The following is a 25,610-nucleotide window of genomic DNA, read 5'->3' on the forward strand; positions in this document are numbered from 1 at the left end:
GATGGCTCTCCAACTGTTTCTTGAATGCCTCCAATGTGGGAGAGCCCACAACCTTCCTAGGTAATTGGTTCCACTGTCATATTGCTCTAACAGTCAGGAAGATTCTCCTGATGTTCGGCCAGAATCTAGCTTCTTGTAACTTGAGCCCATTATTCTGTGTCCTGCACTCTGGCATGATTGAGAAGAGATCCCAGTCCTCCTCTATGTGACAGCCTTTCAAGAATTCAGAAAGTGCTATCCTAGCTCCCTTCAATCTTCTTTTCTCAAGGTTAAACATGCCCAGTTCCTTCATAGGGTTTCCAGGCCCCTGATCATCCCTAACCCTAACCCTCTGAAACCCCATCAGCTCATCTACATGCTTCCTGAAGTGTTCATTCATATTCAGCTTGTGATCTACAACAATTCCAGGATCCTTCTCACTAGCAGGATTATTGAGCAACCCTTCTTGTAATTGTGCATTTGGTTCCCTTTTCCTAGGCCCAAAGCCTGGCATTTGTCCCTATTGAAGTTCATTCTGCTGCTTTCTGCCCAGTGCTCCAGCCTGCCAAGATCACTTTGAGTGTTGTTGTTGTCTTCCAAGAAATTAGACATCCCACCCAATTTTGTGTCATCTGCAGATTTGATCTGTGTTTCCTGCACCTCCTTGTAGAAACGTTGAAGAGCACTGGATCCAAGACTGAGCCCTGCAGTACCCTGCTCATTATCTCTCACCAGTCTGAGAAGGTGCCATTGAGAAGCACTCTGAGTCCAATTCTGTAGCCAAATGTGGATCCACTTGATAGTTGTTCCACGTAGTCCACTTTTAGCTAGCTTGCTGACCAGAATGTCATGGGACAATCAGTCAAAAGCCATACTGAAGTCAATATATTATGTCCGTAGCATTCCCACAGTCTACAACGGAGGTTACCTAATCAACAAATGAGATCAGATTAGTCTGGCAAGATTTGTTCCTGATAAATCCATTTGGCTTTTGGTAATTACCACATTGTCTTCAAAGTGTTTACAGACTGACCTCTTTATGATCTGCTCCAGAATTTTCCCTGGAACTGATGACAGACTAATAGGTCTGTAGTTCCTAGAATCCTCCTTTTTGTAGACAGGGAAACCGTTAGCTTTCTTCCAGTAATCTGGTATTTCACCTGTCCTCCATGATTTGTCAAAGATAATAGAAAGTGGTTCTGAGAGTTCTTCTGCCAGTTCCTTTATTATTCTAGGATGCAACTCATCAGGCTTGGAAGATTTGAACTTATTCAGAGAAATTAGGCATGACCATTTGTTTATTAATCTCAAGCTTCAATCCTTTTCCTTCAGTCTGTACTTCATCTTTGCCAGGTGGGTCATAGGCCTGCTTTTGGGAGAAGACTGAGCCAAAGTAGGAATTGAGCAGTTCAGCCTCTACTTCATCATATGGTATCAGATTGCCCTCCTCACTGAAAAGTTAAACTATCATTTCTTTTTTATGTCTTTTACTGCACACATACCTGAAATTGGAGGGTGGGGGGGGGGGGTCCCTTCTAGGATTTCTTGCTAGCCTCACCTCATTCTCAGTTCTAGCCTTCCGGATGTCATCCCTAGACTTGTTACCTGTCCGTACTCTTCTTCTGTCACCTGGACTTCCTTCCACTTCCTATACATGTCCCTTTCTTTTTAGGTCAACTCAAAGCTTTTTGTGGAGCCACACAGTTTTCCTCTGTTGTCTTCTATCTTCTGTTTTTGTTGGAATTGTTTGTAATTGTGCCTTTAAAATTTCTTTTAACTAAAATCCCACCCATTGGTCTATTTATTTTTCCTTAGCATCACTTACCATGAGACTGTACTTTTTATTTTCCTGAGTTTATTAAAATCAAGAGTTCCCAAATGCAGAGTGTATGCAGGGCTACCTTCCATTTTTGCTTCCATTAACATCAAGAATTTGAGTATGTTATAGTTAGGCATCTGCAAGAAATCCATTTGGGAGTGAGAATCTGTCAGATTTCCTGGGCTCAACTTCTAGGATTCTGGTCCACTTCTTGGTGAGCGCTCCCAGTGTTCATGCGCAGCCTGCCAGGAATCAAGCCCCATGCTCTGCACAAGCAAAGCCCTTCTTCTGTGCTCACCACTGTTACCAGCAAGTTCCGTTGCCTGAAATGGTGCCTGGCATGCCTGCTTGCAGCACCCTCTTTTGCATCCTGCAACCAATAAATAGGTTGCCAGTTGCACAAACAGGGGTCCATGAGTGTTTGCAGATTTCCTCTTAGCTAAGCTTACTTTGCAGGACCAGTCCAAGCACAAACGCAAGAGTTAGTTCACAGGTGCTAGAGGGACAGATTCCAGATACTCTTGATGGGACTACCAGGCTCATCTTTCTATATTTCTGTGGAGGAATAAGTATTGTTAACATATAATGCAACTACGTCTTGCTATTTCTTGTGTTCCTTTTGAACAAGGTATTGCAGTCGTGGGAATCATCCCACCAAGTTTCAGTAACACTACCTAGCCATGTTTGCCCTCATGAATAAAGAGTTCAAGTTCTTGTTGCTTGTTTCCCATACTCTGGGCATTGGAGCCCTTGCACTTCATGGCCTTGCTCCTTTCATACATTATTGTAAAAACTATTTTTGGACACTACTAGAATTATGGTGTATAAGCTTTCATCCACTGTTGCCTCCAAGTTCATGCCTCCCTCCCCATAGAATTCAGTTTAATGTCTTCTTGAGAAAATTCTTCTTGCTGTGGCCAAACATATTGTTTCCAGCTATGCAGAGGAGCAACCCATCCTTGCTAGTAGTCCATCTTCCAAGTAGTATATAGCCTGTGGTACCAGAATTTCTCATGTTGACACCACCTTAAGCGGTTCACCTTAAGTATTTTTCATTCTCATTCTATTCTTCTTCCAAGTACTGGGATGATAAAGTTATCTGGGCCTCAAAGTCCTTGAGTTTCCTTCCCAGCACTTCGTTATCCTTTTAAAACTCCATTTGTCAATATCATTTGTTTCCAGCTGGATTAGAAGAAAGGTATGTGTGTCAGTGGGTTTTATGAGCTTTGGTGATATTTTGGACATGTCTCTAATCCAAGTTCCAAGGAGACAGCATATCTGGTGAGTCCACTGGTCATCACAGTACACTTGGGTTTCAATCCCACACAAAAAAGCATCTCCCCACAATTACTACTCTCCTTTTCTTCTTGATCACCTTCTGCCTCTTGCTCCCAGTTGCACAGGTTCCCTCCTAATTCTTCCGTAAACTGCACTTCAGCAGCTGAAAATGGTTACTTAGCTTTAGTGGTTTCACCGGTGCAGACTGTCTTTAGATTCCTTTGCTCCTAACTGTTACTCTTTTCCAGGGAGTTTCCTTTGGATTGGTATTCCTCAACTCAGCATTCTCCATATTTGCTTCAAGCTGCTGCTGATCTTCCATCTCTAGTGCTTCTTGCTGTTCCTACAGTTCCATCAATCTGACCAAGGACTCTTCACTTTCTCTTACTCCTTAGAGAGCAGGCATCCACTGCCCAAGCACTCAGAATTTTTCTTCCAATACTGTAACTAGCTTGCATTTGTTGCAGGTACACATTAATCTCAGGAAGGAATACAAACACTGCATACACTTTGGAGGTCACTACTGGAGACTCCTTTCTATTCATATGTGCTACAGAAAAAGAAGTGAAGGTCACTACTGGAGAAGGTCACTACTAACTCCAGTCACTACTGGAGAAGGTCACTAAGTAGTTTTACTGCTTTTCACATGCCATTAGGCACAAAGGCCATTGTCTTGAGCCGGTCAGTCAAAAGCCAACTTAACTGTCACTCGGGGTGAACTCCTCTCACTTCCCAGAATTACTCAGGTATATGTAAATTATCCCTGCCATCTCAGAACCTAGGCCACTGTCTTGAGTCAGTCTGTCAAAGTCCAAATCCTCTGCTGCTCATGGTAACCTCACTTCCCAGAATTCCTCAGGTATATACAAATTATCCTGCCACCCCCATGCTATATGTCTTGTCTCATACCCATTAGCTATGGTACATAAATCAACTGCAAGCTGATATAATACATAAATTAACTACATATGCTCTGTAGAAACCCTGAGTACATATGTACTATCAAAGAATGGGGATGTTTCTTTCGTATCATGGAGAACGCATAGATGACATGTTTACCTTTTTTAATACAGTTTTTTTTTTTTCAAGGAGAAGATGGTGTCTGTACCCGGGAGGTACAGGATCTGCATGTGGTCCACAGTTTGCTTATCCCAGTATATATAGGCATATCCCCTCTAATTTGCATAACATATGAAGCTAAACTTACATGAAAACCTGTCCTAAAATATACAAGCTCTTTTATTCATTCCACCATAATCTTTGATATTCTTAAAATGACGCAGAGGTAAAAATACCTTTAACCCCCCCATCAGTTTCCATTAGAAAAATACTCTGTGAAACCACAAGCACATCATGCATCTTTATGATCTCTAGATCATCCAAAATAGCCAAATCCAAAGGTGTGTGCATACAGTAGTGGACTGTATGCCTTCTTGTGCAGCTCTGTCCAACTGACCAGTGCTTATCAAAATTGATTAATAGATGTATATAGCTCTGAACTTATTTTAAATTTCTTTGGTGTTTTACAGAGCTAACTACACACCTGTATGGCAGTGTACAAGCAGAATTTAGATTCTGTCCCCACTCTGAACAAGTTATCAAAACTGCCAAAGCTAGCAGTGCAGATGAGGTACACATAGTTTCCAACCAGCTCCTGGACTCCCATGCAGAGCAATCAATTCTGCTTTCCTGGAATAATCACTGTCACTGAGTTGGGATGAGTATATATAAAAATAGAAGTACAGCTATATGTAAGGAAAATATAACATGACTACAATGCTTCTCACATGATTTTCATTATCAAAATTCACTTGGAAAGAGAAAATGTGTTGGGGGAAGATTAAAAAAGGCAGTCTTGGAAAAAGGACAAGGAGAAAATGTGAAATGGAAATCACCAAACACTGAACATAACAAAAGAGCTGAAACAAAGCTAAATAGTGAATTATTTGAAGAACCACTAATAATTATTGGGAGTGGGGAGAATTGCATTTGGCTGGAAATGATTTTCAGTCTTGTGCAGTAAAACTAGCTCAGTAGAATTTATTTTTCTTTGAACAACTGGATACTGTATAAAATTGTCTTCCATTTCTAAAGCAGTTTGTCATACAGCATGTATTTCTGCTTTTACAATCCCCGCCCCCCAAGGCTAATTCTTCTCTCAGTGCATGAAACTCATGTCACAGTTCTTTAAACCTGGCTTATGTGAAATATTATTTTCTATTGCCTTATTTTAGAATTCTGACATTTGACATCTTAGATAATTGGTACATAATGCAGGCTTGATAGGAAGTTACTTTACTAGCAAATGGTAAAAGGAGAAGCAAGGTTTAAATGTGTTCATATCCTCCCTGTGCTGTGCATCTAACAACATTCAACAGGGGCTGAACTATGTTTATCTGCATGCTTTATCTCCTTGATAAAATGTGCTGGCATCCAATTCTGAAGTATGTGTCTGAGGGGAGGGGGAATATCATGGAATAAGAAATAGAGAGTATAAATGAATATTTGATGGAGCACCTCTCGTATCACAATCTACTCAGACACTATATACAATATCTAGGGCTCTCCTCCAAATGCTAACTCTACAAGACGGAAGACCTTCTCCATAGTGGCCCCTCATCTACAGAATGATCTACCCACTGAGGGCTCTCTGGAGCCAACTCTGTCATTTCTGGCACCATAATTAAGACAGCTTTTTATTCCAAAACTTTAAAAGCATATACTTGGATATCCAAGGGCTTGAGCGAATCCTAGGTGTTTTTACACAGCTACTCCTCACTGCATGTTGTTGTAGCTGTTTTTAATGTTTTGTTTTGAAATGTTTTTACTTTTAAAGTATGTTATGGAATTTTATTGTATTGTTTTTATGAGCTGATATAAACCAGTGTGGAGTGAAAAAGCCAGTGTAATGCAGTGGTTAAGAGTGTGGGCGTGGGACTCAGAAGATCTGGGTTCTAGTTTCCAGTCAGCCATGAATGATTTTGGGCCAGGCAAAGACTCTCAGCCAAACATCTCTCACAGCGTTGTTATTGTGGAGGTAAGATCGGGAGGAGGAAAATTGTGTAAGGCATCCTGAGTTCCTTGAAAGGAAAAAAAAGTGGGATATAAATATAATAAATATAGTAATAATTTATTTACTATATTTATAGTAAATGACCTCTCAGAGAGCTTCAGCTACTGGGCAGTACAGAAATGAAATATAATTAATATGGTATGCCAGAGTCCCCCAACCCAGTACCTTCCAGATGTTGTAGACCAAATCCCATCAATCCTAGCCAGCACGGCCAACAGCCAAATACCCTAGAAGTTATATCTTAAAACTTTTGGAGGGCACCAAGTTGGAAAAGCCTATCATGCATTTTGGTTGAATGCTGTGGCTCCCAGCAAATGTTCAAATGTATGATGGTATGTCATACTGGTATGCTCTGTCTGCCTCCACCCGGCCTCTGTGACATTTTCATGAGGACTATCACATATCCATCAACATAAAGGTCTGAAATGCTTGATCTCGACACTATGATATTGCCATTTGGCCTTAAACCTGTATGATCCCAACTTGAGGAATTCACAAGGAAATCTACATGGCCCCAGTCCTCTACTTTATAAATAGGACTATTATATAGAATTAGGGGAGAGGAAGAGGGCTCCTACTGATGTCACACTGATGCTTTTACTACCAAGACAGTAGAGCAATGATGCTTCTCTCTAGACAGAAAGGAAAGGAACGATGAATACTACTATATAAAAAGAAATGTACAAAATATGAAAAGCAAAAAATGAGATCTAGTTCTACTGTCAGTTAGATTATGAATTTTTATTTCTTTAGCAAGGAATGTATGACAAGTTCTCTTTGCTGAACACATTGAAAAATGATAAAACATAAATCCTTTTACCTTAAGGCAAAATCCTATGCATGTTTAGACATTTTAAAAGTCCTTTTTTGTTGTCTAAATGTGCAAGGATTGCACCCTTAAAACTCTGAAGCAAAATATGATGTTTCAATAGATGCTTAAAAGTGTGAGCTAAGCAAATATTACTTTCTATTATAATATATATTTTGGTAATATAGGAAGTTTACTCATTTACTTTCATGTAAAATACTTAAAAGAAATGAAGCACAAGATTTTTACAAAGCAAACTACTTTTGTCTTACAAAAGGAAATGAGAAATATAACACTATTGAATAAGATATACAAAGAAAACAAGTCATAACTGAATTATACCTTATTATAACGATCATGAGGGACAGACTGCAACACGATAGGTTCCATTGTAGAAACATTTGCAAACTGCACCTCGGGAATGTACAGAGCACAAACCACATGAGCCCAACCTATAAAAAGTTAATTGTATTTTATTCTTAATGCTTTTAACAATGCAAATAGAATAATTTCAACTATATCAAATATTTTTCCATATTATTTGCATGTACTTTCAACATTTTCTGAAACAATGCAAGTATATAATCCATTCCTTAGCCTATCATAGTTTGCAGACAGGATAGGATTGGAATACACCTTTGTAAAGCTACTATCCTAATCTGTAAACAACAAATACAAATAAAACAATAAATTTTCTAAAAAATAAGAACAACCTAAAATATTGTAATCTTGCACCAATTCTCAATTCCCATTAAAATCAGTGGACATACATATGAAGCAGTGGTAGGAAAATCTTTCTTACTGTTGAAACACTTAAGTCATTCAGTTATAATGACATCTCTTCATGCAAGCCTTTCTAGAAGGAAGGTTTTTTAATTTTTGCTGCTTCTTTCTTGGGTGTAAACAACCCCACTACATTTTATATTGTCCCGTGTATTACCCCAGATAGTATTTCAGGTCATAAAACAGCTTATTTCCTTGGCTTTCTTTCACAGTTTTTCAAAATACCTAATAGACAATTAGGAAATTCTATTGACTGGTTTTTTCCTTCCAATTTCCACAGATTTTGCCCCAGATAAGAGCATGTCTTATTTCAGCTTCTCTGTAGTTCCCAAGAAAGTCACCAATTTGTCCAACTATTTAACTATGTCTGCTACTGTTTCGTTGTGTAAATAGCTCAGCTTGAAAATTACTTTGCTATTCAAAAGCTGACCATATTCTATCCTGGACTGCTATTTACAGAGAATTCCCAGGCAATTTGATACACCAATTTCCCAATATGAAAACTACAGAAAAATGGAAGCATTCAAAACATTACTGCAGTTTTCTTACAAGAAATTAGGTCCCAAATCCTGGCCTAACTAGACATCAGTTCTAACATTCCCCCAGTTAGGAAAAAAATCCCAAATGATACTCCCAAACGAGTAGCATATTATAATTATCACCTATCAGACTTTGCCAGTTTTCATGCAAGTCTCAGATCTATTTTCTCCTTTCTCCTGTCCACACCTTTCAGCCATACCACACCCCCTGTTTCTTCTTCTGCTGTTGCTTCTATAAATCCTGCTTCTTCAAATTTTCTTCTTCAATAAAAGTTTTCAGGGACAAAACCAGGCTCACTTTTGGCATTCTCTTCTACCAGCTGGCTACTCCTTTCTACTTCTTTAACAGACTCTGTCTCCCCATTCATGTATGTCTCAAAGGACTTGAGTCACATGTGCATCCTAGAGAACCCAGCACATTTTATGGCCCAGTAATACATTCAGTCACAGGTAATAAGGTATCTGAAGCCAGCAACTGGAACATGAGCTATTCCAAATCATACAAGAAAGCTCATAAGAATGTAAGAAAGACCATGCTGGGTAAGACACAGTGTCCATCCAATCCAGCATTCCATTCACACATGGCAAACCAGGCTCTCTCAAGCAGGTTGAGTTCCTCAGCCCAAGTTCCTCAGCAACAAGTTTGTGGAGGCATGCTGTCTCTGATAACAAAGTTAGCACATAGGCAGCAAGGTTAGCAACCATAGATAGTCTTCTACCCAACTACTTTGTCCAGTCTCCTTCTAAAAGCCACCCAAAGGCATGGTCATCACTTTTTCCTGTGAATTCCATATAATGTCCTTTTTCCAGAAAGGCAACCAGAACTGTACACAGTATTCTAAGTTCAGTCACAGCAAAGTCTTGTACAAGGGGAGTATGGTCTGTTTTCCATTCCTTTCCTAATCCTACAATACATCAACTACAGTAAATTAAAAAGCCATTTATAAAGGACAAGGTAAGGAGGAAATGCAGAGGTTTCACAGAAAGAATATAAATGCAATTAGTTTTCTTGCCTGCTAAACATATGGTTTGATGGCTTTTGCCTTCCACAATGAAGATATCAGCCCCCCACCATCACTCTCACTCATTCAAACACACACACAGTATCTTGGATGAGAGAAACATGAGTTAGTCCAAAGCTCTTGCTTTTAAGCCCAAGGTATTCCATTCCAATTAGTATGTGCAACACTGAGACTTCCACTGACTTTCCAACCATTCCCAGATCAGGCACCATCTTATTGTCCCTTCATAGCTTTGCCCCTCTTAGACAGCCCAATATATCTTGATCATGACCTGATTCCCCAGCTCCATTAACTGTCCAAAATTCTCCTGCTCTCTGAAATGACTGGTCTTTCTTTGTTGCTGCCCCTTATGACCAGAACTCCCTTGAAAAATCTAAATAATATTGCTTCTCCCTCACTTCAAATTCTACTTTCCATGAAGCTTTTGACAGAAATATAATAACCTTATGCATGTTTATTTATCAGCAAGTTTCACTATATTCAAGTAAGGCTTACTCCCAGGAAGTAAGATTAGGATTGCAAAGTTCCCATTTCCAAGTTTAACTAAATGCTCATGTAAATGGAACTGAAAATAATGAAAGGCATGTTCTATACCTACTTCTGTCTTCCTTTCCTGTCACTGTTATTTCCCCAGGCCAAATATCAGATTGAAAGCTTCTCAGACACACAGAACTGTCATCTCATGTTTTGAAAAGCATCATGCACATCATGATACTATGTAATACCATTCTTTGTACCCAAAAGATACATTGTAGAGCAAAAGACACAAACAGTAAAAATTTGCCTTTCCATCATTAGATTTTTATTTGGGGCAATCCTGGACTCTGATGAGACCAAAAAGAAAAAGTTTAGAAGTGTTTAGAGTATTGCAATTTTTTTAAAGCCTAATTAGAGAATACTACCTTGAGCTTACACACGTACACACAACTCCCAATCAGCACCTTCTTTCCATCTTTCCACAGGATCAGGCAACCCTCTCAGATCTGTCATGTGAGAAAGTGGCACAAAAGTGCCTTCTAGGTGACAGAAAGCTATAATAGAAACACCTGGTCAGCTGAATAGAGGTGTGTTACCCCCTGAAACAAGTTCTTAGTTACAAACCTATATGATCTCCAAGTTGTTTTTCATGGTCCCATTCCAATATTAAAAGCATGCAAGCCTCTGTGGAAGTAACAATGCTTTAAATTCATTTTTAAATTGCTTGTTGCAATGGGACTTGCGCATAGGTTAATTAGGTTAGATGGAGATCAATATATGCAACCTCAAAATAGTTGGATATTACAGTTTTTACTGCACACAAAACCAGTATTATAATAACATAATACCAACTTTAAAGAAAAACTTTCCATTTATTTGCCTCACAGCCTGTCTCAAAGAACTTCCTATTATAAACACTCCAAAGAATATTTGAATACACTGCATAAGAGAAAAAAATCAAGCCTCCTAATTGATGTAGTGTTAGAGGAGGGCTTCACCTGTAAAATGTCTGTTTATTTTGCAGCTGTTAAAAGGGTAGGAGCACTGTTAACAAAAAGTGGCAACCTTAGGAACTGCTTAAGTGAAAAGATAACCAAACATAATACTGCATAGCAAGCTCTCTAAATAAAAGTATCATTTCACCTTTGCATTTTCCTTCTACAACCTAACAAGAAAGTATAAGAAATACAGAGAAAGCTTTTAAAGCACAACTCAGATGAAGTTCTAAAGCTCAGTGTTTTCCCATCCGATTTATTTAAAAATTAAAAATAATCACTCGCTGCCACTAAAATAAATAGATATGTAAGAATTACTTTTGAGACATGATGCAACTAAATGTTTAAAATATTTTCTCAAAGTGAAGACAAAATCCCCTTCATTCTATCATAATGAATGGAACCTACTACCCGGGGAAGTTGTGGACTCCTTCACCAGAGACATTCAAAAAGTGTCTGAAACAGTCATTTGATGGTGAAACTTAGTGTGCTGTAATAGCAGCGAGCTGGACCCAGTGGCCTTCTGGTCCCTTCCAACTTCACTATTCTATTTTATGATAAAAGTCATGTGTCCTAACTTTTTCTAATATTACCTGATAATAACATTTATTTAAAAACCTACAGTACTAGTAATATGAAATGTTCAAACAAAGACCTAAATTTCCCCAAATCTTTAACTGAAATATAACTTTATTTTATCTACCGAGGGGAGGGGAGGGGAGGGGAGGGGAGGAATAAAGTTGGAAGGCATCAATAATGCCATCAAGTTCAATCCCCTGCACCCCTTCCACATGTGATCACCCATCCAGCTGCAGGCCCATGCCTTTCCAGCTTATCAAAGGCGATTCAACATGCTAGCTTGATGTATGTATTTATGAGAAATACATTTGAGATGCTAAGCTAAGGGAAAATGCTATATTTTATTCAGACAATAATGATATAGAAGTTCTAAAGAAAGGCTATTCCACCTTCCATGGTTTTTCTTGTTCTTTGCTGGAAACACTGGTTTTGTGCTTCTAACAGCCCAAATGGAGTCCCCAACCCTTTTTGAACCTGTCAGCATATACGGGTATTTCAGAAACTGCCTTGGGTATCACAATAAAATGACTCCACAGAGGGTGTGGCTAGTCATACAATGCCTACCATGGGGACCTGGCTAGTTAAAAGTGAGCTAAAGAGGTAAAGAGAGAAATAGTGAGGTAGCAAATGGGAAGAAGGGCAAAACAGAAAGGCAAAGAAAGAATGGAACTAGCTGGAGGCTTGAAAGGGAGAGAAAGAACGTCCTCATACTTTTCAAGGTTTTTTAAAACCTATTTTTGTAGGAGGCAGGGAGGGAAGAGTATATGCCACTGCAGGCCTCCTATAGGCACTTTGGCACCCACTTCAGGACCCCTGTATTAGAGAATTCAAATCAGCTTTACTATTATGTAGAGTGGCTAGGAATCTACAACAGTAATCTAAACCTCTACTTTTATGCATAGAGGGTTTGCACTAGGTAATGCAGAAGCTAAGTTTATAAGCTAAGTTTTTGTTTGGGTCCCAGAAAGCTATTTTTATCCTTTTTTCACTTTCTATCTCCTCAGAAATATATAACCTTTCAGAACAGATGTTAGCATTAATGTATCCTATCTACTTTCTGCTACTAGGAATAAGGTGTTCTCCTACTGAATGCCAGAAAAACAGACCTTCTGCATTCTTAGTTAATAATGTGTGTGTTCACCTGGTTCCTTTCAAACCATTTTTCATGAACTAATCATGTTTTTGAACATTTCCCATCAGCCCTTTAGTTGAGAGCCCCATATCACATCCTTTTGGCTGGAACAGCATTTGCTAACCACTGAGAAAAATTCTAACATAACCCTTTTTATATTGTGCAGCCTTTATCCATTTAAAGCACAATAATAGGTTAGGGAACTTCTTAAACATTGTAAGAGTTTGCATTACACCAATGGCTGAAGTCATCCTGCAGAAATAATTACATCCTTGATTCAGAATTATCTGCCCTTGATACAACAGCTGACAAAGACCTGAGAAAGGCTACATGATGCCAGAAATGTGGAAGTAATCTGGATGACATCTGGTGCCTAGTATGATCTGCCTTTCAATCTTCAGGTAAGCAGATGGACTAGTTAGGACTCAAGAGAGCCCTTGTAAAGCAAATAGGGCTTCACAGATAGTGTTTACAGAACCTCCATGAAGAGCCACCAAGGATGTCTTGGCCACCTGTGGCTAATCAGGGTCACATCTAATCCTTCCAAATGTTTTATGGATTATTGAGAATAGAAAGAAAGATTAAAAGTAACCAACCCCAAGACTACATCACTGAAAGACATTCTGTATACCTCTATGCTGTCTGCGCACAAGGTTTACCCATTGTTTTGTTTTGTTTTGTTTTTGGCAAATAAGATTACAACTGGATCCAAAATAATTGAACTGAAAGGCCCTGCAGTTGAAAGATAACTCCAGCTTGCTGCCTGCCCAATCAGTCATCCAAGTACCATAAATGTACCTCAGATGCTTGGCTGTTAGAAGGGGCTTCATCTAACAGAACATGAAGGTTCTGAGGGTTTCCTTAAACAGAAGGAAGTGAATTCCCTCATTGTTTCTGGTAGCCTTCATGCATACATAGTCAAATTTGCATCAATACAGTTGCTATGGCCAACCAAAAGGTAAAACCTTTTGAGAATCCAGGAGTCCTCTTAAGAGCTCCAGAAAGCTGACCACAAATTCTGAGTGAAGAATTCTTTGTAGAGGTTTCCCTACTCAGAGAGATAAGCATTGGTTTCAACTAATTTTTCTGATTCTGCTATTAGCAAGTCACACATGTATGCCTCTTGCAGCACAGTCCACCAAGAGATGGACATGTGGATTCAATCCTGATGTGATTTGGTTCTGAAAGCCAATAGGAATGTCTGAAAAGGCCAGAGGGGCAGATAAGCCCAAGGATATTCCCAACAGTCTGGTTTGGAAAACAAGAATAACTAATCCTCCCTATTAGAAATATCAGGACCAAGGTTTGCCCTTTGAGAGAAAAACACATACACACAGCTCTGGGAAAGGAAGTAAACACAACCATTTAAGTAAAAGCTTCTGTATCTGGGCATCCTACTATTATCTTAGACCTGACCAGTGATCTTCCAAGGAAGGATAAACATGTTTTCCTACCATTCCCAAATACAAGCCTGATAACTGGGATCTGGGTTAGAAGGATCCCTGGAGCAGATGACGGAGCAACTGACAGAAACTAGTAAAAGCACTGATCAAAGCTGAATATCCTCAATGTCAAATGTCTAAAGCATCCTCACACCAAACTTTTCTGCTCCTGAAATATATTCACTCATTCATTCATTCATAGCTTTTATATGCCGTTCCATTATATAAAAATCTCAGGACAGCTTACAGTGCTTTAAAAGAACAATTTAAAACAACAATTTACAATAAATGAATTAAAACAAAATAATGTATAAAACAATAAACAGTAAATCACAAAACAAAACAAGAGCAACTGAACATTAAAAGCTATTGATTTTAAAATGCTGTTTAAATAAAAAGGTTTTGACCTGGTGCTGAAAAGAGTATAAGCTCGGCACCAGGCATACCTTTCTGGGAAGTACATTCCAGAGTCTGGGCGCCACCACAGAGAAGGTCCTACTCCAAGTTGATGACCTTTTCACCTCTTTTAGAGAGGGTTCCCAGAGCAGGGCTTCTCCTGCAGATCTTAAGGGGCATGAGGGCATATAAGGAAGGAGACGTTCCTTCAAGTATCCTGGTCCCGAGCCATTTAGGGCTTTATAGGTCAAAACCAGCACCTTGAATTGGGCCCAGACTTCAACTGGAAGCCAGTGGAGCTGGTAGAGGACCGGCGTCATGTGAGAGTAATGGCCAGTCCCCATCAGCAGCCTGGCAGCTCTATTCTGTACCAGCTGAAGTATCCAGACCGTTTTCAAGGGCAGCCCCACGTAGAGCACGTTGCAGTAATCCAAGCGGGAAGTTACCATAGCATGTATCACTGTTGCTAGGGAATACTCATCCAGGTAAGGACACAGCTGATGGGTCAGTCAAAGTTGTAGGAAAGCACTCCTTGCCACTGCTGCCACCTGGAACTCGAGTGACAGCTCTGGGTCAAGGAGTACTCCCAAGCTGCAGACCCTGTCCTTTAGAGGGAGTGCTACCCCTTCCAGGACAGGGTCAAAATCACCTACCTGGAGGATCAACTACTACCTGATATTCACTTGAGGATCATTTTGATATTTTCCTATTTCTTCAGGACATTGAAGAAAACACATTCTTAAGATGTATTCTCCCTCTTACTGCACCTCTGAATCCATCTATCTCCAGAGGATGCTGGATAGCACCAAGAGATACCTGTGCTTTTCTTGGACTGCCTGATCAATGAGAATGACAATTTGTAGGTATGCTGGAAAAAATTGGAAATAACCTTTCCATATGATTTTCAGAAGCCACCTTGAAAATAGCCTCTCACCAGCTATCTGCAAATGTTGGGTCTTTTCTTCAAACAAGGATTGATGGGATCTTTGAGTCAAACAAGGCCACCAGCCTTCAAAGTGCCAGCGGCGCATGGGCCGGCCTTTGGGAGTGACACGGGACAAGCGGCCCACCACCACCGCTGCCACCCAAGGCCGACCACCGCACCGAGGCCTGCCGCTGCCCACTGGCTGCCGTTGCCGCCTGCACCAGCGCCGAGGACCCTGCTCCGCTCCCCCCTCAGCATGAGTGGGAGACGCACCAGGACGGGCGGGATGCGGGGGAGGGGCCCTGCAGCCTTCAAAGCGCCAGTGGTGCCCTGGCTGGCCTTCGGCAGTGATGCAGGACGAGCAGCCCACCACCACTGCTGCCGCCCAAGGCCGACCACCGCGCCGAGGCCCACCATTGCCGCCTGCACCAGCGCCGAGGACCCTGCTCTGCCGCCCCCCCCCCCCCGGCGTGAGTGGGAGCTCTGGTTTATCGAGCTTCTATTTCCCTTTCAGGGCTTCCTGTCCTCTCGAGACCAGGTCTGGAGTGCCTCCACTTGGTGTTGGGCAACCGAGACAGACTGGGGATTCCGTTGGTGTACCGTGCACCCTTCTGCCCAACAGACTCCCTGCCTGAGCTGACGGAGATCGTCTCGGACCTGATGTTGAGGACTCCCAGGATGTTGGTCCTGGGGGACTTCAACCTCCATGCCGAGACGGTTCTGACCGGGGTGGCTCAGGACTTCATGGCCTCCATGACAGCCATGGGGCTGTCTCAACACGTCAATGGCCCGACCCATGAACGTGGACACACTCTGGACCTGGTTTGCTCGACGGGACAGGAAGAGGGTGATCTGAGGGTGAGGAACTTATGTTTGACACCCTTGTCATGGTCAGATTACTTCCTGGTGAGGTTTGAGCTCGAGAGCGGCCTTTCCCTCTGTAAGGGTGTGGACCCAATTGTGCTGGTCCGCCCCCAGAGTCGGATGGATCCTGATGGATTCCTGAAGGCTCTGGGGGATTTTCTGGTTGATAAGGCTGGTGCTCCTGTCGATGCCTTGGTTGAACTATGGAATAGGGAGATGACCAGGGCTATTGACATGATCGCTCCTAAGTGTCCTCTCCCACCTGGCAGAGCCCGTTCATCTCCTTGGTACACATCTGAATTACGGGCGATGAAACAGGTTGGGAGACGTCTAGAGCGTAGGTGGAGGAGATCACGGGATGAATCTGACTGAACACACTTAAGAGCCCACTATCGGGCCTATGCTGTGGTGGTGAGGGCGGCAAAGAAGAAATTTTTATCCGCTTCCATTGCCTCCTCACAATGTCGTCCAGCAGAGCTCTTTCAAGTGGTGCAGGGGCTGGTAAATCCGGGCCCAAAGAGAGATCTGGTGCCACCCTCGAAGGCCCGCTGTGATGACTTTGCCAAGCATTTCAGGGAGAAAATCGCTCAGATTCATCACGAGCTGGACTCTACTATTGAATCAGATTCTATTGGGGAGGTGCCAATGACGCCGTTGAGTCCTGAATTGATGGATGAATTTCAGTTGTTGCGGCCTAATGATGTGGACAAGGTGCTTGGACAAGTATGTCCCACCACCTGCTTACTAGACCCTTGTCCATCTTGGCTACTCAAGAATGCCAAGGACGGGATTGGGATTTGGATTCTGGAGGTGGTCAACGCCTCTTTAAGAGACGGCTGGGTACCTGCCCCTCTAAAGAAGGCGGTAGTCTGGCCAGTCCTAAAGAAGGCATCCCTGGATCCAGAGGTGGTCGCCAATTATAGACCGGTGGCCAACATCCCATTCTTGGGCAAGGTGCTAAAGCAGGTGGTGGCGGGACAACTCCAAGCACTCTTGGATGAAACTGATTATCTGGACCCATTTCAGTCTGGCTTCAGACCCAGGTACAGTACTGAATCTGCCTTGGTCGCCCTGTACGATGACCTGTGCAGGGAGAGAGACGGGGAGTGCGTCCCTGTTGGTTCTCCTGGACCTCTCAGCGGCTTTTGATACCATTGACCATGGTATCCTTCTGGATAGGCTAGCAGGATTGGGAGTTGGAGGCACCGCTTTGCGGTGGTTCCGCTCCTATCTCAATGGCCGATTCCAGAAGGTGGTGCTGGGGGACTATTGTGACAGTTGTGCCATGGAGTTCCGCAGGGGTCCATTTTGTCCCCCTTGCTATTTAACATCTACATGAAACCGCTGGGAGAGGTCATCAGGAAGTGTTGGCTGAGGAATCATCAGTACACTGATGATACCCAGCTCTACCTCTCATTTTCCACCAATCCAGGTGAGGCAGTGGCTGTACTGAACCGGTGCCAGGCCAAGGTAATGGGCTGGATGAGGGCCAATAAACTGAAGCTCAATCCAGACAAGACGGAGGTCCTGTTGGTGGGTGGCTCGGGCTTCGGGGTGGGGGACTTGAGCCTTGTCCTAAATGGGGTTGCACTCCCTGAGGGACAGGGTTCGCAGCTTGGGAGTGCTCCTCAATCCTGAGCTGTCATTAGAAGCTCAAGTGATGGCGGTGGCGAGGAGTGCCTTCCTTCAGCTTCAGCTGATCCATCAGCTGTGTCCCTATCTGGAGAACGATTGCCTGGAGACAGTGACCCACGCGTTGGTAACTTCCCAACTAGATTTCTGTAACGCGCTCTACGTGGGGCTACCCTTGAAGATGGTCCAGATACTTCAACTGGTGCAAAACAGGGCTGCCAGGTTGCTGACGGGGACTGAGCGTTGTTCTCATATAACCCCAGTTCTCCGTCAGCTTCACTGGCTCCCTATTGAAGTCCAGGCCCAATTCAAGGTGTTGGTTATGACCTATAAAGCCCTTTATGGCTTGGGACCTGCTTATCTAAAGGAACGTCTGTGTCCATATATGCCCTCCCACCCCCCTACGATCGGCAGCGGATGCCCTTCTCTGGGAACCCTCCATGAATGATATTAGGAGGGTGAGTACCCGGAGGAGGGCCTTCTCTGCGGTGGCGCCCCACCTATGGAATGCGCTCCCCAGAGAGGTCCACCTGGCGCCGTTATTATTTGCTTTTCGGCGCCAGATGAAGACCTTTTTATTTAAAAGTTATTTTAACTGTTAATGTATTATTATTGAATTTACAGATTGTAATATATATAGCCGAGATGGTACCAGTTTTTAAATTATTAAAATTATTATCTTTTTATGAATGTTGTAAGCCGCCCTGAGGCTTTGTTGCGATGGGGGCGGCATAGAAATGTTTCAAATAAATAAAATAAAAATAAAAATAAAAATAAACAAACAACAGTGCTTACCAGTTATTCTTTGGCTCAGGAAAAAAAATTAAATTAGCTTTTGTTTTACTTATAGGATCCCTGAGATGGATGAAATGAATAAAGAACATCTAGAGTTGAAAGACTTTTTGTTCATTAAATGAAGTGAGTACCAGAGACCAATCACCTAAGATGTGGAGCAAGATGCTAAATGATAGAGTAGTTGTGGGCAGGAAATGAAAGAAAAGGCCAGTTTGTTTATGGGATGTAGAAACTTTATTTCTACTGTCTTTGTGTCTCCCCTTTTGGAGCTTCTGAAGAGCAGAACATCTTCACCCAATCTGTATCCTCAACTAACCATTAAGATGGCTATGAGTTCAACAACTCCAAAAGAAGAGTCTTTTTGCAGTGCCTTTCAATTCCTGGAAGCAAAATTTAACCTAATACTGAGAGCAGTATCCAGTGAGACACTATCACTAATATAAAATACACTGCACTAGCATAAACAGCCTTTAGAATAATGTTGGTAGCAGTTGCTGACATGATAGGTTTCCCCAGAAAATTTGTCATTACCAGCAAGCACTACTGGAATTATACTAGAGATTATTTACATTGGCACAACATAATTATGCTAGCAATACTGTTACATGGGACAGTGTCCTGAATGTCTTCCTTTCTATGAAAATATGAACAAAATTGTAATTTAAAGATTGTCTTTTCCATTCCCCACAACACACCAGAATTAAGATAGCATCAAACAAACATGCCTCACCAATCAAGTAAAACTGTAGCTAATTAGTCTGTCAATTAAAGCTTTACAAGCCTATGTTTACCTGGGAGAATGCCCCACTGAAAAACAAAAGGATTCATTCCTGGGTAAACACACAAAGGATTTAGCAGCACAGCTTGCAGAACCAGGAAATACAGTCTACAAGACACCAAGTAAATTACCAAGAGCTTACATATGCACCATGATACCAACAGTAGAAGAGGGTGCCAATGAAGAGGGTGGCTTCCATGACTGTTTAACTGTCTGAAGTAGAAATAGAAAGAATAGTATAGCAATTGGTGTTGACACTTCTGTGTATACCACATTAAGTGCCTGAACTAATTTGGACAACTGCTTTACTAAGATCACCAATGAGCAGCCAGGTAACAAGGAACTGCAAAGGCCCATAGCTTACCAAGCAGTTTGAGGGGTTCTGCAGACTCTGTGTCACTGCTGATGTGGGCACTGGGAACTGTGGGCAGGCATAAACCATCGATTTTGGGGTCTCAACCACTTCCATTGCTTTCTTCTACACCACAGCCTTAAGCCTGTCTGATCAATTTAGTTGCATCTATTTTGTGAATGCCTAAGAGTGAACACAGGCCCTCTCCCAAAAAAAAAAATTGGTTCAGGGATTGGCTGTCTGTTGTGAAGAGTTTACTTACATTTTTGAAAGGGGACTTTGAAGGACCCAAGCCACACCAAGAACAGAAAAACAAGGAACAGACAGAATAAAGAGGAAATAAAACAATAAATGAAAGCAATCTAAGTAGAACCTTAGGCTAACAATACACAGTCCAGCTGACAAGGTCTTCCTTTGAGGCTACCATAATAGCAGTCAAATAGCAGACTATGAAATATGCTTCCCAGAGAGGTCTGCCTGGCACCGATGTTAAACTCCTTCTGGCGCCAGGTAAAGACCTTTTTATTTAACCATCATTTTAACAATTAAGGGTTTTAGATATTTTAAGATTTTCTGTCTCTATTTGTTTCACAGTCACACTTTCTATTTTAGTTTCCTTTTTTTTTCTTAGTTCATATGTTCAATCGTAAATGTTTTAATAACTGTAGTTTTAATATTGTACTTTAGAATTTTATATTATGTAAGCCATCCTGAGCAGTTCCACGGAAGGACAGGATATAAATGCTTGTAATAAATAAATGAATGAATGAATGAATGAATGAATGGAGGGAGGGAGGGAGGGAGGGAGGGAGGGAGGGAGGGAATGCTTAGGAACCCACTAAGATCATGCATGGTGGGGAACAGTTCCCACTGAAAGATACTCAACTATGGAATCTTCGCAAGGAAGGCTGTATGCAGGCACAAAGCCTATATGTGACATGCACAGAAACCATGAAGAACAGCGTATCAGTAAAGGGATTTTATAATTACACACACCTGATCTAAGACTTGGTGGAACTTTGTATGCAGTCAGTTTACCCAGTTGGCTGTGTGCATAATAAATTTCTGCTTGATAAAGGCATATCAGTCTTCATTCAACACAGTCCAGAAATCAATCCCAGTTTTACAATGCATGACTCCTCATCCTAATCCACATGCAATAGTGCGGCTTTGACCACATGAAGCACGTTCAAGAATATGAGACTAGCTGGTAAATACTGCATTGACACTGTACTGTTTCATGGCCTATTAACAGATATTTCAAGACTTTGCCAAATAGCACTATATTTAAAGTGTGCTATTTAAACATATAGAGTTCCTTTTGACTTAGATGGGCACATACACACCCTCCTTGAATAGTAGTGCTGAAAGGTACACTGTCCACAGTCCCAAAATCCACATCATTTTTGTTCTATATGGAGCACAAGATTGTGGCCTAAAAGAATCAATCCACACACTAGTAAAAATTCATATGCAGAGTAATTTTATATAAATCTTAAGGTACCCAAGTTGAATAGGAGTTCTGAATATCTCAACATTAGTATTAAATGAAGTTGAGAAGAAATAACCAATATTAAAATTACACCTTTGAAAGAGAAGATATTTAGAGTAATTTATATCATAATTTAGCTAGAATTGGCTATAAGTATTTAAACAACAAATCAGTACTTAACAAAGGCATTTTTAACAACCTACTTTTACATTAAGGTTTTCTTTTTCATAAATGCAAAAGAACCTTAAAGAAACTCAGAGAAAGCTGCTGACTCAAAAGCTGGCATGTGACATTCCTTAAAAACTTAGGAGATTCCCACTCTAACCCTTTAAAAATGATGACAAAACTATTGCATTGTTAGCTGGCTTTCAACCAAGCAGCTGCCTTCCAGAAATCCTGTTATAAAGCTGACAAAGAATGCTGTTGCACAGCATTCCTGATCATCATCCAGTTGGAACAGATTTCAATCCAAGAACAGGCTTTAAACTCAATGAACTACAAAGCTTTGGTGGGTACACTGTAGGCTTCCAAACAAACTGAAAACAAGATTACCATAAAGCATCCAATATTTGCAGAGTTTTAAACAACAACCCCCCACCTTTATAAGCATGCCTCATCAATTAAAGTGGGTCTTACCATACCATCTTCTGGTGATACTGGGCTGAAAGGGTGGGAGAGGGATATCAGGCATCTATTCTCGCCTCTAGGCTACTAGCTATTCTCAAAGATGTCAGGAAAAAAAAAGATCAGAGATGTGCAACTTGAGCAGAGAAGTACTTCAAGTCAATTGCACACCGTAATTAAACCTCTGTGGAAGCCTGGCTATATAGCCAACTACAGAAAGCAAGTGAAATTAAATTAATGACTGTAATTTGCAAGAGGAGTCCTGCCGCTTAAGAGCAAGAAGCTTTTAGACAGGTCCAAGTAAAGAAAAAGACGCACAAGGAAAAATAATTGTTTAATTCTATATGTGAACAGGACAATTTACTGAAAGTGGACAGGACAAGTGGAATGGCAACTGGACCACCAAGATGCAGCCTCATGTGTAGATTCTACCAGTTTTCTCTACAGACTGAGCTGTTATTTTATCTTTAATAGTACTTAATATTTAAAAATTGTGGGGAAACATGGGTGGGATGGTGCTGTTGTACTCATGTCCTGCTTGTGGAATTCCAGGATTGGCCACTGTGTGAACAGAATGCTGGACTACACACACCCTTGCTCTGATCTAGCATGGTTCATCTCATGTTCTTACCAACTTCATTACCTTGTATGATTACTCTTTTTTATGAAATTACATCTTACTTATTTTTGCATACTATTCTGCTTAAAATGTAGTATAAATTCTCTTAATGAAAGTATATTAAGCCAACTGCACCTTACACATTCAAGACTAAATAAGCTGCACATCATAGGCACATCCTGAAAATTAATATGGTAGTAATGAAGTTACTTTGATTATGCTTTGAAAACTGTGAAAAATAGATTTTCCCAGGGCAAGGAAAACATCACTCCTTGTAGAAATACACCCATAATACATACTCTGCTTATACCCTGCCACTAAGTTGAAAGAAATTTTCATTTTAGGAATGATTAAGAAACAACTTCTTAAAATACTTGTAAAGCCTTTAGTATTTTTATACCATCTCTTTCAGGCTGCTGCTAACACAAGGTTGATAATGTATGATAGCAATCTGGCAGTTCATTTATGTTTATTTTAAAACTGGTATGCTGCCAAACATGATCCCATGGATCTCTCAGCCTTACTAAATACCATATAATATAAAATCACTATCTGTTTAAAATACAGAAGAGAAGAAGATAACCAACAAAAATTCAAACTCTATCTGGCAGATTGCAGAAATAATGGAATATATGCTCTATTAACAAGGCCTCATCCAATTTTCTCAAAATCTACTAAAACAAAAGATTTTACCAATCATTTAAAATCAAATACCAAGCTAGCTAGGTTGTGAAAGAGGATTTTTGCAACTCAGGAAAGTTCCACTGGATGGCACTGTGAAGATACAATGATAGTAAAGATATATTTCTTCTCTGCCTTCAATAAAATGAACACAGCTGATGTTTCCTCTACCTCAGCTTATCTCATCATTACTGCAACTTTACTGACCTCTACTCCCTGGGATAGCTAACACACTAGAGAAGATACTCCAGTTATCAGGTCTACTACCTTGTCCATTCCTCATTCCAAAAGTCAGCTAGAGTTTTGACAGGTTAGCCCATGAAATTACCTGCAACACCACAAAGCATCTTGACAATCCACTGGATCCACCAAATCTCAGGAGAAGGACAATTGTAATTGCCCTTCCACCCTTCAGGTTTGATATGCTGTCTCCCTAGCATAAGACAACAGAGCAGATATGTCCCACACTTAGAGAGCACTCTATGTTCTCCCATGAACTACCCTGATAATTCACATTTCTACTGAAAGTAACCACAGGCACATAGTAGTTTACACCTCGGTTTTATAAAATAATGCTATAACTCAGATAGATTACAAGACTGAAGTGAAAACTCTTGGCAGTATCAGTAGATATGAACTTCTATTCCATACAAAGCAGCATGAAGTCAAAATTAATTCATTTCCCATTGCATACATAGTCCTTTCGACATGTATACAGCATTATTGTATTCTATGCCAAGAAAAATCTATATACCATGTCATAAATCATTAAGTATAGGATAACTACATTATGCAAATTTTGCCTTTTTCCCTAACAAAGCAAATATTAAAGTCTTAAGAAAACTCAAATTGATGAATTGCAAATATTAAGTTACTGATACTGAGCTAAACCATTTTACCTAGAAAACCATAGAACTACAGCATTTTTTTTTATATTTGCCATGATTTTATCTTTTATCATTTAGTTGTTTTTGTAAGCAATTTCAGAAAATCTTTTTCTGGACTTGGGGCATAAACCTCTGAAATATACTTAAGAGAGCTGTACCAGAGGAAAATTCCAACAGAAAGACCAAATTCTGCATTCACCATAGAGGAAAATGATTTTTAAAATAAAATTAATATATAGAAATATGTACATATTTTTTCATAATCATCCAGCTTTTACAACAAATTGTTAATCTTTAGAGCGCTAAATCAAGATTCCAAACCTTTGTGAACCTGTGGGCAGATCTGAGAAATTTTAGAAGCTGCTGTAGGAACCACAACAAAATGAATCCCATGGAGGGTGCAGCTAGTCAAAAGAGGCTGCTCTACGGATCTGCTGAGACTAGAGGCTGGGAAGAAGGAAACAGCAAGGCAAAAGGCTACCAGGAGTGGGGGGAGAAGCAGGGTAGAAAGGAAGAGAAAGAAGACTATCCTAACATTTTCCAAAGTTTTTCTTGAGACAAGGAGGGAAAAATTTTGTGGGTGTCCTTGAAAGTCCACGTGGAGTGCCACAGTACCCACTTTGTTACAGAATCCTGTCCTAAATATTGTGAGGAGGGATATTGGAGAGGCCACCTTCTCCCGCATGAGCCTAACCAGAGAGTTAGATCAGATGCCAGGATCCATATGTTCTCTTCTTCTGATGTTTGGCCAAGTGGCTGAGGATAGGGCCTTCTCAAGTGCAGAAGTGGGCAGTGAAATTGTGAATCCTCTCCATATGAAGGGTAGCCTCACTGTTTCAGGCACTGAGCAAAGGCAGTATATTTCAGAAGGCTTTTCAGGTCTTGTGACTGTCCTCATTTGAATTTCTTTACTGCTTTCAATAGCTCTATTGTCTTGCAGAGTTACTGCAGATCTGGGGGGTGGGGTATACCAGTTTTAGTCTTTTAGATTGGATTTTAGTGAATATCCATCTTTTGGATTGTTTAATAGAAAGGCAAGCATAGAGTGTCTGAATGAGTGTTTTGTTCATCTAATATACAAAGAAGAAATGTCTCTTTAAATTCATCTTTCAGGGATCATTTGTTCATGCAAAGAGAAAGTTTATCACCTCTACCTTTGGGATATTTGTTTGTCTAAAATAATGTGTGAAATTTGTACAATTTACAGGTGAAATCTTATCAAGGGAAGGGAAAGAAAGAAAGAAAAATAAAAGAAACACCATCTTAAAGTCAGGTAGTACCACTGAATACTTGATCTTCATTTTAAGTGTGCCACTCAAGAAAAGTGAATCACAGCTACTGATGGAATTAAATAACCTGCTCTGTTCACATATACTGAATGATTTTTGCATAAATTAAAGTCTACAATCTATATGCAGCCCTCCAGCATAATACATTCTCCATGTGTAAGAGAGAGATAAGATTTCTCAAACCTATATTCACGTTGCAAGAATAAATATATTTTACAGTGATGAACACCAAAATTATTAAATATACAAACTCTGGAATACAGAAGTTTCAGGACTCTTCAGTGTATCTGAAGATTTATAGATAGGGCCCTAGGTCTCCACCATCACTACCCATGTGTTCCAATTTAATT

General features: G+C 40.7%; 1 protein-coding gene across 15 annotated transcripts in view; it reads right to left on the reverse strand.

Annotated features, from left to right (window-relative positions):
- MLLT10 (MLLT10 histone lysine methyltransferase DOT1L cofactor) overlaps nucleotides 1-25,610 on the reverse strand; it is a 153,796-nt gene that overhangs the window by 109,534 nt on the left and 18,652 nt on the right. For 7 of the 15 annotated variants that reach the window (XM_044425346.1, XM_044425345.1, XM_044425341.1 and 4 more), the window contains one exon: nucleotides 7,300-7,409. The exons of 5 other annotated variants lie outside the window; for them this stretch is intronic. In XM_044425346.1, coding sequence (XP_044281281.1) covers nucleotides 7,300-7,409 — 110 coding nt within the window. Of the gene's footprint in view, nucleotides 1-711; nucleotides 847-7,299; nucleotides 7,410-25,610 lie in introns of those variants that run through there. 3 more of the 15 variants (XM_044425351.1, XM_044425352.1, XM_044425356.1) reach the window with 3 other exon arrangements.

This window comes from Varanus komodoensis, unplaced genomic scaffold (assembly GCF_004798865.1).
Source record: "Varanus komodoensis strain SLA01 unplaced genomic scaffold, ASM479886v1 scaffold15, whole genome shotgun sequence".
In the NCBI taxonomy this organism is placed as follows: Eukaryota; Metazoa; Chordata; class Lepidosauria; order Squamata; family Varanidae; genus Varanus; species Varanus komodoensis.